This window comes from Portunus trituberculatus, chromosome 42, assembly GCF_017591435.1.
Source record: "Portunus trituberculatus isolate SZX2019 chromosome 42, ASM1759143v1, whole genome shotgun sequence".
NCBI lineage: Eukaryota > Metazoa > Arthropoda > Malacostraca > Decapoda > Portunidae > Portunus > Portunus trituberculatus.
In genome coordinates this window covers 2,725,001-2,738,217 of record NC_059296.1, presented here as the reverse complement: position 1 = coordinate 2,738,217, position 13,217 = coordinate 2,725,001, and the positions used below count along the sequence as shown (strand labels likewise).

At 36.7% G+C, this 13,217-nt stretch overlaps 1 protein-coding gene across 1 annotated transcript in view; it reads left to right on the top strand.

Annotated features, from left to right (window-relative positions):
• The window catches only part of LOC123517735 (oxysterol-binding protein-related protein 3-like), a 53,207-nt gene that overhangs the window by 6,608 nt on the left and 33,382 nt on the right, over positions 1 to 13,217 (top strand). Inside the window, 3 exon segments of the mRNA XM_045278139.1 lie at positions 2,114 to 2,206; positions 6,242 to 6,381; positions 9,007 to 9,159. Of these exon segments, the coding sequence (XP_045134074.1) occupies positions 2,114 to 2,206; positions 6,242 to 6,381; positions 9,007 to 9,159 (386 nt within the window).

Here is a 13,217-nt window from a genome sequence, read left to right as displayed (position 1 = left end):
ATAATATATTTTTCTACATAATTCCTTCTGAGTAGTAACACAGGCAAAATCAAACCCTATTCATGACCAAGTGTATATATTTTTTTTGTGAATTGGCATTGAGACCTATTTGGTCATCTCCACATTTCCAAAAGAGTACACCCTTGATCGGAAATGTATTAATCAGTCAAGAGTAAACATAAAGGCAACATGTCTGTGTCACTTGAAAGTCCAAATCACACGAATCAACTTACTTGTATATGGGAACAATGATTCTAACTAAGAAAAGCCAACTTGAGTATCCTGGTGAGGGTGTTGCTGTCTAACCTAACCTGGGCTGGCCACCTGTTTAACGTAACAAACTCATTGTTGGACAAATAGTTAATTCCTGCTGTAATGTCCATGCCACTACACCATGAAGAGGAAGAAAGCTTCACATATGCCTCTCTCCTCACTCTACAGATGTCCTATGATATTCTTGTTTTGTGCTTGACTGTCTTGCCACATCTTGATCTTGACTTGTGAAAGCAATACTAAAATCCTCTTTAGAATAACTATATCTATATATCAAGATGTTACTAAGTATGTTGGTTATACTATATAGTACAGTCAAATTTTTTGCCTTTTTCATTATCCAAATCAATAGATTTTAGACTTGCAATATCCCGTATTTAAGATATTGATAACAGTATTACAAGATAATCATAAAAAATATTTCCATTTTGATTATTTTCTTCCAAAATTATCTATACAGGATATTTAAAAGTAGATACAGAATGTCATCAGTATCATGATAATTAATGTTCTATGCAGTAGATACAGAATGTCATCAGTATCATGATAATTAATGTTCTATGCACCTACGATTTAATGCAACAACATTTTAGCTCGTGTCAGCAAGGGACATGTAGCAGTGGTGACATCTGGTGGATGAGTTCTGAAAACACCCCATTCACAGAAATTTAATGTGAATTTGAACAGAGGTAAAATGATTATGTTTGAAAGGATTTAATATTAAATGTTTCTAAGAAATTGAATTCAATTGAATGGAAAGATGTACAAGAGATGTGTAAATTGAAGTATATCTTGTGAAGTGATTGTGATCTATGAAAAAATGGATATTGAAGTGACAAAAACATGTTATTGAGAATTTAATCTATAGGTTAAAATGTCAAGAAATCATCACACACCTCTGCCTTGCACCCTTATGTATTCCAAAATTTTATCTTGATTCTTAGTTTATCTGATACATGGTTTTCAATCCTTACAAAAAGCTTCTGGTTCCTTCTGTAATACACGATCTATACATTCCATAGTGTCATCTATTTAGTTATGCCATATACCTTCACAAGATTTGTGAATGCAGCTTCAATATTCCCTTTTGTATTCATTTTTTAACACCTATCCCAAGAAAAATCTGATGCACATATCCCTAAGTCTCCCCAAATACTGTTCTTTCTTCCCCCCCAAATCCTGCTGTTTGTGATCTGCATCTTTGATTTTTTTTTTTTTTTTTTTTTTTTTTTTTTTTTTTTACATAAATCTTTTCATCAGAACTTACATTATGTATTTTGTATTAATAGTTTATTCAATTCTTATAATCCTTGATGAAATTTTTTCTATATGATATAGATGCATATGTTCACATTATATTGTGCACAATAGCACCACTTTTTCTATGATTGAACCATTATTTGTGGTTGTGTGCATTGAATTAATCAAACTACCATGGCACATTTAAAAGATAGAAAATTTAACCAGCTGAAAATATGCCAGAATATCAATGGTTGTTTAACTTGTATTAGTTATAAAAAGTGAACGCAATATCTAAACTATGTTTGTCTTTGGCATTTGACTGGCAATTCAAAGTTTGGTATCAAATCACCATATAACATTACATATTTGGCTCTTTTACATTTATGATAACAGGAAGTAATAATATGAAATTAATTTGTTTAGAGGTAATGTCATGACACCAAATGACCCATACTCATTCTTCTCATTGAACTGTCAGAATTTGTTTTTCTATTAGAATCTTCTCTAGAAATTTGGCACTTCCTCTCAAATCAGCCAGATCAGTTTTACACAGCTAAGAGTTCTGAACTTCCTCAGTCAAATCTTCTCCTCCACCCAGATGCTGACCCCAGACAGGGGCCTTGTTCTCCTCTGTATGGAATATGCCTCTCATGTGGGGGGGGGTTCCACCCACACAACAGTATGAATCAGGGTAGAGTCAAAGACTTTGTATCATCAACACTACTCCCTTATCATCTCCAGTTTCTGAAGTTCTGCCACAGTGTTGCATCTCTCGTTACTTTGTGTCACTGTTTTTGTAGATACTGTCTTTCTGAAGTTTTTAATTGCATGTTACTCAATTCTGTACCTCTACTGCACTCATGTTTTTACATGCTTGCCTGCCCTTTGCATCTTAAGTCAAACTGCAGATCATTATCTATTCTTTATTTCATATGCTCTCTTTCATGTAGATGTTTGAACATGTGACTGAAATATTTTCTCTCTCTCTCTCTCTCTCTCTCTCTCTCTCTCTCTCTCTCTCTCTCTCTCTCTCTCTCTCTCTCTCTCTCCAATTTACTTAAAACGCTCTGAAAAGTCTACAGTAAATTGTATATGTGTTCAAAGTACAAAAATTATCGTTATATTTGTAAAACCCCTAAAATGCCCATTTATTGCATATTAACCCGTAAACTCTGATGATCATACCCATGGTGCGAAATTATCAGCATTAAAAAGAGTCCTCAAAAAATCATATCTACTGTTATAAGATGTAAGATTGTATGGTACACCCATACCTTGGTATTATGGACTAAAAGAGGGGATTATTGGTATGTACTAACATTAAGGTTCCACTACATTAAGACAGGTTCACACGTGCCAATTTTACATACTTAGAGTTTCTGTCTCACAATCTGTGCTTGGCGACTGCAGAAAGCAGTAGCAAAACAAGACCAACATGTTAGTCTTGCTAGTCGATTTGCAACTTTATTTATGTCGTGACATCACGGAGTAAGCTTTGAAAATGTGGTCTCCAGTTATAGAGAAGAAGATATTAGAGTTGGGGAGGGAAAAAGAAGACATCTAGGACTCCAGAAATTAATTATACAGTAAAAATAGCTTGCACAAATCGTCATTCAACAAAATAGCTGCCACTCTACAAAAACTATTTCTCTCAATACAGGGTATTGTTGGAGGTGAGGATTAAAGACTTGTCAGGATTTAATTTGATTGCAATTGTTCATAATCTTCTTAGATTAACAATTTTTTTTTTACAAATTTAGGCTAATTTAGAGTGTGCTAGACACTCCTTTCTTTCCCTCTACTTAGCCAGGGATGTATCCACAGGCATTTTCTTTTTTGTTGATTGTTCTGTTATGCCAAAAGAAGAGCAGCCACAGCTTCAGCATCATCACTGGAGGAAGACATCTTGGCAGGTAGCTGTTTGTTTACATTCACTTCCTCCAAGGCGCTAATTAGTCAATACTTTCCAGGCGCTACATGTGACATTTTTCAACTAGAACGGACGAGTCAGAAACTCTATGTATGTAAAGTATCAGTCGCAAATTGGCACATGTGAACTCGCCATTAGGAATGGCTAATATCAACAATTACCTTACGAAAGACAGAAGAATAAATACCACAGTAGTGAACCTTTAATTAAACACACTATCCAATCTGAGAGTGTAAAATACGTGTACACACCATATTCAGTAGTTTAGATATGCTCCCCCCAACACACACACACACACACACACACACACACACACACACACACACACACACACACACACACACACACTAGAATAGTTGACAAGGTACAAGAGAGAGAGGGATGGGTTGATTGTATTTACTTGGATTTAAAAAAGGCATTTGATAAAGTGCCACATGCAACGTTACTGTGGAAATTAGAGGATAAGGGTGGTTTAAAAGGAAACACATTGAGATGGATGAAAAATTATTTGAGGGGGGAGAGAAATAAGGACGGTAGTCAAAGATATGAAGTCCAAGTGGAGAGCAGTAGAAAGCGGAGTGCCAGGGTCAGTATTGGCGCCAATACTTTTTCTCATTTATATAAACGACATGCCAGAAGGAGTGAACAGTTACATAAATCTGTTTGCGGACGATGCGAAACAGTGCAGAGTTTAAAGCAATAAGAGGATTGTGAAATACTGCAAGAAGACCAAAATAAGATCTGGGAATGGAGTAAAAAGTGGGAGATGGAATTCAACGTGGACAAAAGCCATGTCATGGAAATGGGAAAGAGTGAAAGACGACCAGTGGGAATCTATAAGATGGGAGATGGAGTAGAACTGGAGAAAGTAAAAAAGGAAAAAGATTTGGGAGTGACGATGGAAGAAAATAATCAACTGGCAAGCCATATTGATAGAATTTTCAGAGAGACATATAATTTGCTAAGGAATATTGGAATAGCATTTCACTACATGGACAAAGAAATGATGAAGAAACTGATAAGTACTATAATAAGACCCAGATTGGAATATGCAGGAGTAGTGTGGACCCCTCACAAAAAGAAACACATAAGGAAGCTGGAGAGACTACAAAAAATGGTTACAAGAATGGTCCCAGAACTTGAAGGGATGACATATGAGGAGAGACTAAAGGCTGTGGATCTTCCAACATTGGAACAGAGAAGGGAGAGAGGGGATCTCATACAAGTTTATAAATTGATCAGCGGAATGGACCAAGTGAGTATCTGATCCTGAGAGAAGAATATGCCAGTCGAAGCACAAGATCGCATAGTAAGAAGCTGAGGAAGGGAAGATGTCTAGAGATATTAAAAAAGTATAGTTTCCCACAAAGATGCGTTGAGACATGGAATGGTTTGAATGAAGGAGTAGTGTCTGCAACGAGTGTACACAGTTTTAAAGAAAGATTGGATAAGTGTAGATATGGAGACGGGTCCACACGAGCATAAAGCCCAGGCCCTGTAAAACTACAACTAGGTAAATACACACACACACACACACACACACACACACACACACACACACACACACACACACACACACACACACACACACACACACACACACACACACACACACACACAAAGCAGCGAGGCAAATGGGCAAACCTCTTAATGTGTAGCCCCTGTTCACCTAGCAGTAAATAGGTACAGGATGTAACTCGAGGGATTGTGGCCTCGCATTTCGGTGTGTGTGGTGTGTTGTGGTCTCAGTCCTACCTGAAGATCAGTCTATGAGCTTTGAGCTCACTCCGTAATGGAGAAGACTGGTTGGGTGACCAGCAGGCAACTGTGGTGAATTACACACACACACACACACACACACACACACACACACACACACACACACACACCGGAATGAAAACAACAGACTGCAGTATAAGGATGCAAGAAATTAATATATTAGAGTAAGGAGAGAGGAAGAAAGAAACTTTGAGAAAGATGTGGTATGGAAAAGCAAATATATTGATGGTAAGATGAAGAATAAGGAAACAAACCCTGTACAATACAACTAGGTAAATACACACACACAATTTTACTATGATGCCCATCTACCTCTCCCTTGGAATTCCAATAATGTTATGACTATGACAAAGTCTCTATTTGTTATTGTTTATGCACCTGAATCATATATACTGCAAATTCTCTCTCTCTCTCTCTCTCTCTCTCTCTCTCTCTCTCTCTCTCTCTCTCTCTCTCTCTCTCTCTCTGTACCTTTGGATTTTATAACTTCAATAGCTCAGCCTGAATTAAACCAGTAACAACAATATTGCTTAAAGCCATCTAACTCATCAGTTTCTTTTTCTTCATCTGATTGTATAAATAAGTAGCCACAGTATTGCATTAGTATTTTCTTGCTGTTTCCACAGATACTGTTCTTCACGACTTCTTGACTGCATGGTGTATCCTTCATTCTCACAATATCACTGCATACAACAGTACTTATTCTCTTATGTAAAATATCAGTTTCCTTTATGGGTGTTTGCAAAATTATATTCTTCACTCTTCTGTTTTCCTTTCTTCATACAACAAAGTTTTATTCACGAGGAGAGTACCAGCTTACAATAAGCATTAGATTGGGAATTTTTGCTCTCTTTATGGACATACTTTTGTTTTGTGTGCTGTGTCAGGCTGTCAAAATATCTTCAAGAAATTACATGTATGCTGTTATGATAATGCCTTTCAGTGATTAAACATTTTATATTGTGTATTAGTATAACTTGTTGAAATTAAATTATCATGAAATTATGATATATTCAGCAGGAGCTGGGACACTGCGTTCATGGCTCTTGGATAACTCTGGATTAGACCACTTAACCAAGGAGATCACCGCAACACAGCACCATGTCCAGCAGCTTGCCCACCTCCTGGATTCCATCGAGCACCAGGATGATATCAGCGTGAGTGTCAAACAAATCAGTTTCATCTCTTTTAATTAAATAGATTCTGTATTTCTCAGTGTACAGGTATTCCCTGATATACAATTGGAATGAGTTCCTGAAAATTCAATAGTAAAACAGTTAATTATATAGTAGACTTAAGAATTAATAAAAAAAAAAACAGTAATGTGTTTCTCTCTCTCTCTCTCTCTCTCTCTCTCTCTCTCTCTCTCTCTCTCTCTCTCTCTCTCTCTCTCTCTCTCTCTCTCTCTCTCTCTCTCTCTCTCTCTCTCTCTCTCTCTCTCTCTCTCTATATATATATATATATATATATATATATATATATATATATATATATATATATATATATATATATATACTCGAACTTACTTAATTCAAATTGGTTGTTCAAGTTTCAAAATGTGTGACTACCAATACCTATAAATCAAGTAATTCACTCTGACCTTAGCAAAGCATTAAGTTTACAAAAGTTTCAATGTATTTATTTGTTTTATTTATTTATTTTTTTTTTTATAGTTTTGATTTCTACTTAATGTAAGTGAAGGCTGGTGATGGATAACATAGAAGAGGAGGGGAGAAGGGTTAGGAGGAGGAGGGAGGTTATTCGTTTAGAGGACGAGTCACCTTCCATATAAAATGCCTTGCAACTCGGTATGATCCTTGTGAACCCTTTATTGGAGGGCACTTGCTCTCTCAGTTGATTTCTTATTTTCACCACTAATAAACCTCATTGATGCCATTGTAAGTTTCTAAATGAAAAACTACAAGCAGAATGCAGAAGAATGTTGCTGTTGTTCTTTTGACAGTGGTGCAGTAGTGGGACTGCTAGGGATGTGCACCAGTATTGGATATACCAGAATACCAGTATTTTAGCTTCGTTAATACCAATATCAGAACGGGACAACTGTGCGTGTGGCCATTAGAGTACCAGATATTTTTCAAGTACCAGGTCGAACTTTTGCATTGAAGTATTAAAAAGTTTGACTTTTAAGACATTCAAGTATTGAGTCTCTCTCTCTCTCTCTCTCTCTCTCTCTCTCTCTCTCTCTCTCTCTCTCTCTCTCTCTCTCTCTCTCTCTCTCTCTCTCTCTCTCTCTCTCTCTCTCTCTCTCTCTCTCTCTCTCTCTATATATATATATATATATATATATATATATATATATATATATATATATATATATATATATATATATATATATATATATATATATATATATATATATATATATATATATATATATATATATATATATATATATATATATATATATATATATATATATATTATATATATACCCGAAGGTTCTCACAACAATGAAGGTTTCATTTTACTACCATCTGCTCATTTAACGAACACCAAACTCGCTCTAACAAAGTTTTATCCAGGTAATTTTTTTCCAAGTTTGAAAGCCCCGCCGTATCATGCAAGCCTACAGGCTCTTGAATATACCAGCACCTCTCATGGACAACACGTGCACCACTTACTCCCCCTGTTCAAAACAATAACAGCGTCACCAGCAGCTCGTCTTCCCTCGCTCAACTTACCACCAAAACACCCTGCAATGTCACCTAGTGTTGCTAAGAAGACCAGGAAGTCTTACTCATCAAGTGAAGCTGGATATTATTCACAGACATGAGAGGCGAGAAAACTAATAGCATTGCTCGCCACCATCTTGACTCCCTCTACTGTCTCTACTATTTTCAAGTCAGCAGACTCTATTAAGATATATATATATATATATATATATATATATATATATATATATATATATATATATATATATATATATATATATATATATATATATATATATATATATATATACATGCCTCCTGAAACCTGTAAAAATCATTAAATATCATATGTAAATACCATTCCTGAATCTTACTCATACTGCAAAACACTTGTTACAGCAAAACAACCTTTTCTGTAGCAATCAGTGTAAAATACAATAATGCATCACATGCTTTAAAGAAAAGCAAAACTTAAAACAATTTATTATCTAGAATTGGAGGTTTTGGGTGGTGAAGTAAGAGATGAGTAGATAACTTAAATCTAAACAAATGAACCAGACCTAATCTAGCCTACCCAGTCTCACACATGCATAACCTAGTATTATAGTCATTGTGTCCAAACTAAAGGTGGGAGTTGCAGCCTCACAGAATAAACATTGATTTTAGAAATGGCACTGAAGAAAAGTGTGTTGCTTCTTTCAAGATAGAAAATGAGATAATTGGAGAAATTAATAGATAATCCAGACTTTCCTTCTGAATATTTCCCTATACTACGAAAGGCTGTAGATAATTTTTCATATATGATATTGACAACTGATCCTCAACATGAAAGAGTTGCCACAAAGATGGAAATGTCTCTCTGTGTTGCATGTAACATATTGTTACAGAGGAATGGATTTACCTTGAAAAAAAATAGTTTCCTAAAAATTTTGGTGAATAACTTTTTAATTGTTAACTTTTTATTATTTATTTGTCCTAAAACTTCTAAGAACATCACCATCAGGAAACAAGGCCATTGTATTTTTTTTTTTACTTCAATTGCTCATTTTCACTTTAGATAATACAGAGCATTGTCATGAATATGAAGATAACCTCATTGACTTTATACAGCATGGTGAGCCAGCAACACCCTCTACAAAATCAAGGAAAAAATTCCGCCTACGTAAACACAAATCCAGCAAATCCACTAGCGGGGAGTTACCATTGTCTGGCAGTCCAGGGAAAGGAGGACCTGACCAAGTGGATGCTGCAGTCCCCTCACTGGTAAGTAGATGTGTTGTGTATGTGTAAATGGGTATTTCTGTATCAGTGTGGGTGTGCATTTTTGTTCATTATTTTGTATTTGTCTTTTCTGTGTTGTCTTTCTCAGTTTCTTATGTCAAGGTAACTAACATGCATTTTCTTCAGATGCACACACACATGCACATACACATGCATAGTGCACAAAGAAGATATTGGAAGATTACTAGATAATTTGGATGTCAGAAAAGCAAAGGGGCCTGATGGTGTTATCAGGCTGGGCACTAATAGAATGTAAAGAGTAACTGTTAAATCCAATTTGAGAAATGATTACAACTTCATTAAAAGAAGGGAGAGTACCACTGGAATGGAAGAGAGCCATCATAATCCCAATATTCAAAGGAGGAAAGTCAACTGAGCCATTAAATTACATACCGGTATCACTTACAAGTGTTGTGGGGAAATTATGCAAAATACTAATTATCAAAGAAAAGCAAGTTATATCGAACAGACAATTTGGGTTCAGGACAGGATGGTCATGTGTGTCGAACTTATTAAGTTTCTACTCAAGAGTGGTGGAAGGACTGGAGAGCAGAGGTGGATGGGTGGACACAATATACCTGGACATAAAAAAGGCTTTTGATAAAGTCCCTTACGGCAGACTACTTTGGAAGTCAGAGAGCATAGGAGGACTGTGAGGAACTTTGTAAGATTGCATAAGGGATTATTTGAAGTACAGAAAGATAAGAATGATGATCAGAGATACATACTCATCTTGGGGTAAAGTAACAAATAGAATGCCACAAGGGTCAGTGTTAGCTCCCATTATGTTCCAGGTATACGTAAACAACATTGAAAATGAGGTAAGCAGTTATATTAATTTGTTTGCTGATGATGCAAAATTGCTAAGTAATCAAGACCCAAGAAGACTTTTTGCTGTTGCAGGAAGATATAAACAAAATCTATGAGTGGAGTAAGAAATGGAAATTAGAGTTCACTGCCAAGAAATGTCATGTAATGAAACTAAGAAAGAGTAAGAGAAGACCAGTTTTGAACTATCTGATGGGAGAGGAACAAATAATGAAGACTAAAGAGGAAAAAAGATGTGGGAGTGATTATACACTGAAAAACACATAAGTAAGATATTTGGATTAACATATGAAATATTGACAAATATTATAATGGCATTTCAATTCATGGACAAAATTATGATGAAAAAAATTATTACGAGCATGATACGTCCTAAGCTAGAATATGCAGCAGTGGTGTGGTCACTGAACTCTGAAAAATATATAAAAAGATTAGAACGGATCCAGAAGATAGCTACAAATATGGTACCAGAACTAAAGGATCTAACATATGAAGAGAGGCTGAAGGAAATGGGACTGCCCACCTTACAAGATAAAAGAGAACAAGAAGACCTAATAACAATGTATAAAATAGTAAATGGCATTGAAAAAATGGACAAGGAAGATCTGATGCTGGTGACAAAAGAACCTAGAAGGACAAGAGGACATGTAAAGAAGATTAGGATGAGGCAGTGTGTGAAGGATATTTGAAAATATAGTTTTCCACATAGAACAGTGAAAAAGTGGAATGCATTGAATGATGAAGTTGTTACAGCACATAATGTGCATAGCTTTAAAGAAAAATTAGATAAATGAAGATATGGAGATAGGACACTATGAGCCCCTCTCAAACCTTGTGCAATATAACTAGGTAAACACACACACACACACACACACACACACACACACACACACACACACACACACACACACACACACACACACACACACACACACACACACACACACACACACACACACAGTGAAGATCCCAGGGAAATGGCAGAGGCTATGAATGGATGCTTTCGGAAGGTATTCACAAAGGAGACTGCTTTTGACAAACCACTGGTAATGGAACAGAAAGGGATTATGAAGGAGTTTCAAGTAACGGTGGAGGAGATCAAGAACATGATGGGGAGTTTAGAAGTGAGAAAAGCTGTGGGACCTGATGGGGTATCAGGATGGATTTTAAGAGAATGCAGGGAGCAATTGGCAGAAAAAGTTTGTGAAGTAATTGATGCCTCATTAAGGGAAGGCGTAGTGCCCCAAGACTGGAAAAGAGCTAACATTGTCCCAATCTATAAATCAGGTAACAAGAGAGACCCATTGAACTATAGACCAGTGTCACTTACAAGTGTGGTAGCTAAGATGTGTGAGAGGGTGGTGAAGACTAGATGGACAGACTTCTTGGAGAAAAATGACATACTTTGTGAGTGTCAATTTGGTTTTAGGAAAGGGCGTTCATGCACGACAAACCTGATATGTTACTATTCGAGGGTGATAGATGTAATACAGGAAAGAGATGGTTGGGCTGATGGAATATATCTGGATTTAAAAAAGGCCTTTGATAAGGTACCACACCAGAGACTGATCTGGAAACTTGAAATGGTAGGAGGAGTGCATGGCAGTTTACTAAAATGGATGGAAGACTTTTGGTAGGAAGAGAAATGAGAACAATAATTAAGGACAGACCATCAGAATGGGGATTGGTGGAGAGTGGAGTTCCACAGGGATCAGTGTTGGCACCAGTAATGTTCGCAGTCTACATAAATGACATGGTGGATGGGGTGTCCAGTTATGTGAGCCTATTTGCAGACGATGCAAAATTGTTACGAAAAGTGAGATGTGACAAAGATTGCGAACTACTCCAGGAAGACTTGGACAGAATATGGAAATGGAGCTGTACATGGCAAATGGAGTTCAACACGACAAAATGCAAGAAAATAGAGTTTGGCAAGAGTGAAAGAAGAATCAGGAGTATGTACAAGATAGGAAATGAAGACATAAAACCAGTCATGAAGAAAAAGACCTTGGGGTGACAATTACCAATGACCTATCGCCAGAGAGACATATAAACAAAATAATTGGAGAAGTATTGAACTTATTGAGGAACATAAGAGTGGCGTTCGTATATCTAGATGAAGAAATGATGAAGAAAATAATTACTGCAATGATAAGACCGAGGCTTGAATATGCAACAATACAGTGGGCTCGAACTTAAAGAAACACATAAGGAAACTAGAGAAAGTACAGAGGGCTGCAACGAAAATGGTGCCTGACTTAAGAGATTTGACTTATGAAGACAGACTGAAAAGAATGCAACTTCCAACCCTGGAAAACAGAAGAAAGGGGAGACCTGATAGCAATATACAGAGTGATGATTGGCATGGAAAAATGGATAGGGAAGATCTGTGTATGTGGAATGGAAGAATGTCGAGAGGGCATGGGAAAAAACTAAAAATGGCCACTTATAGGAGAGATGTGAAGAAATATAGCTTCCCTCATAGAAGGGTGGAAGCATGGAATAGTTTAGACGTGGAAGTGGTCAACGCAAGGAATATTCATGATTTTAAGAAAAAGCTGGACATTAATAGATATGGAGACGGGACAACACGAGCATAGCTCTTTTCCCGTATGTTACAATTAGGTAAATACAATTAGGTAAATACACTACACACACCGCATAGTGTAGTGGTTAGCACGCTCAACTCACAATCAAGAGGGCCGGGTTCGAATCCCGGTAAGCAGCGAGGCAAATGGGCAAGTCTCTTAATGCATGGCCCCTGTTCACCTAGCAGTAAATAGGTACGGGATGTAACTCGAGGGGATGTGGCCTCGCTTTCCCGGTGTGTGGAGTGTGTTATGTGGTCTCAGTCCTACCCAAAGATCGATCTATTAGTTCTGAGCTCGCTCCGTAATGGGGAAGACTGGCTGGGTGACCAGCAGACGACCGAGGTGAATCACACACACACACACACACACACACACACACACACACACACACACACACACACTTCTTATGGCTTATATCATTCTCTCTATTTTTATTTATTTATTTATTTTTATTTATTTATTTTTCTTTTCTTTTCTTTTCTTTTCTGACTGTTCTGTTACTATTGTAGTAGATGGTCACTGTTCTAAATTGATTAACAGTTATATTCTTTAAGGTTCTGTCCCATCACCCACTCTTCTTCCTATTTTGCATCAATGATCTGCTAAACTAAACTTCTTGTC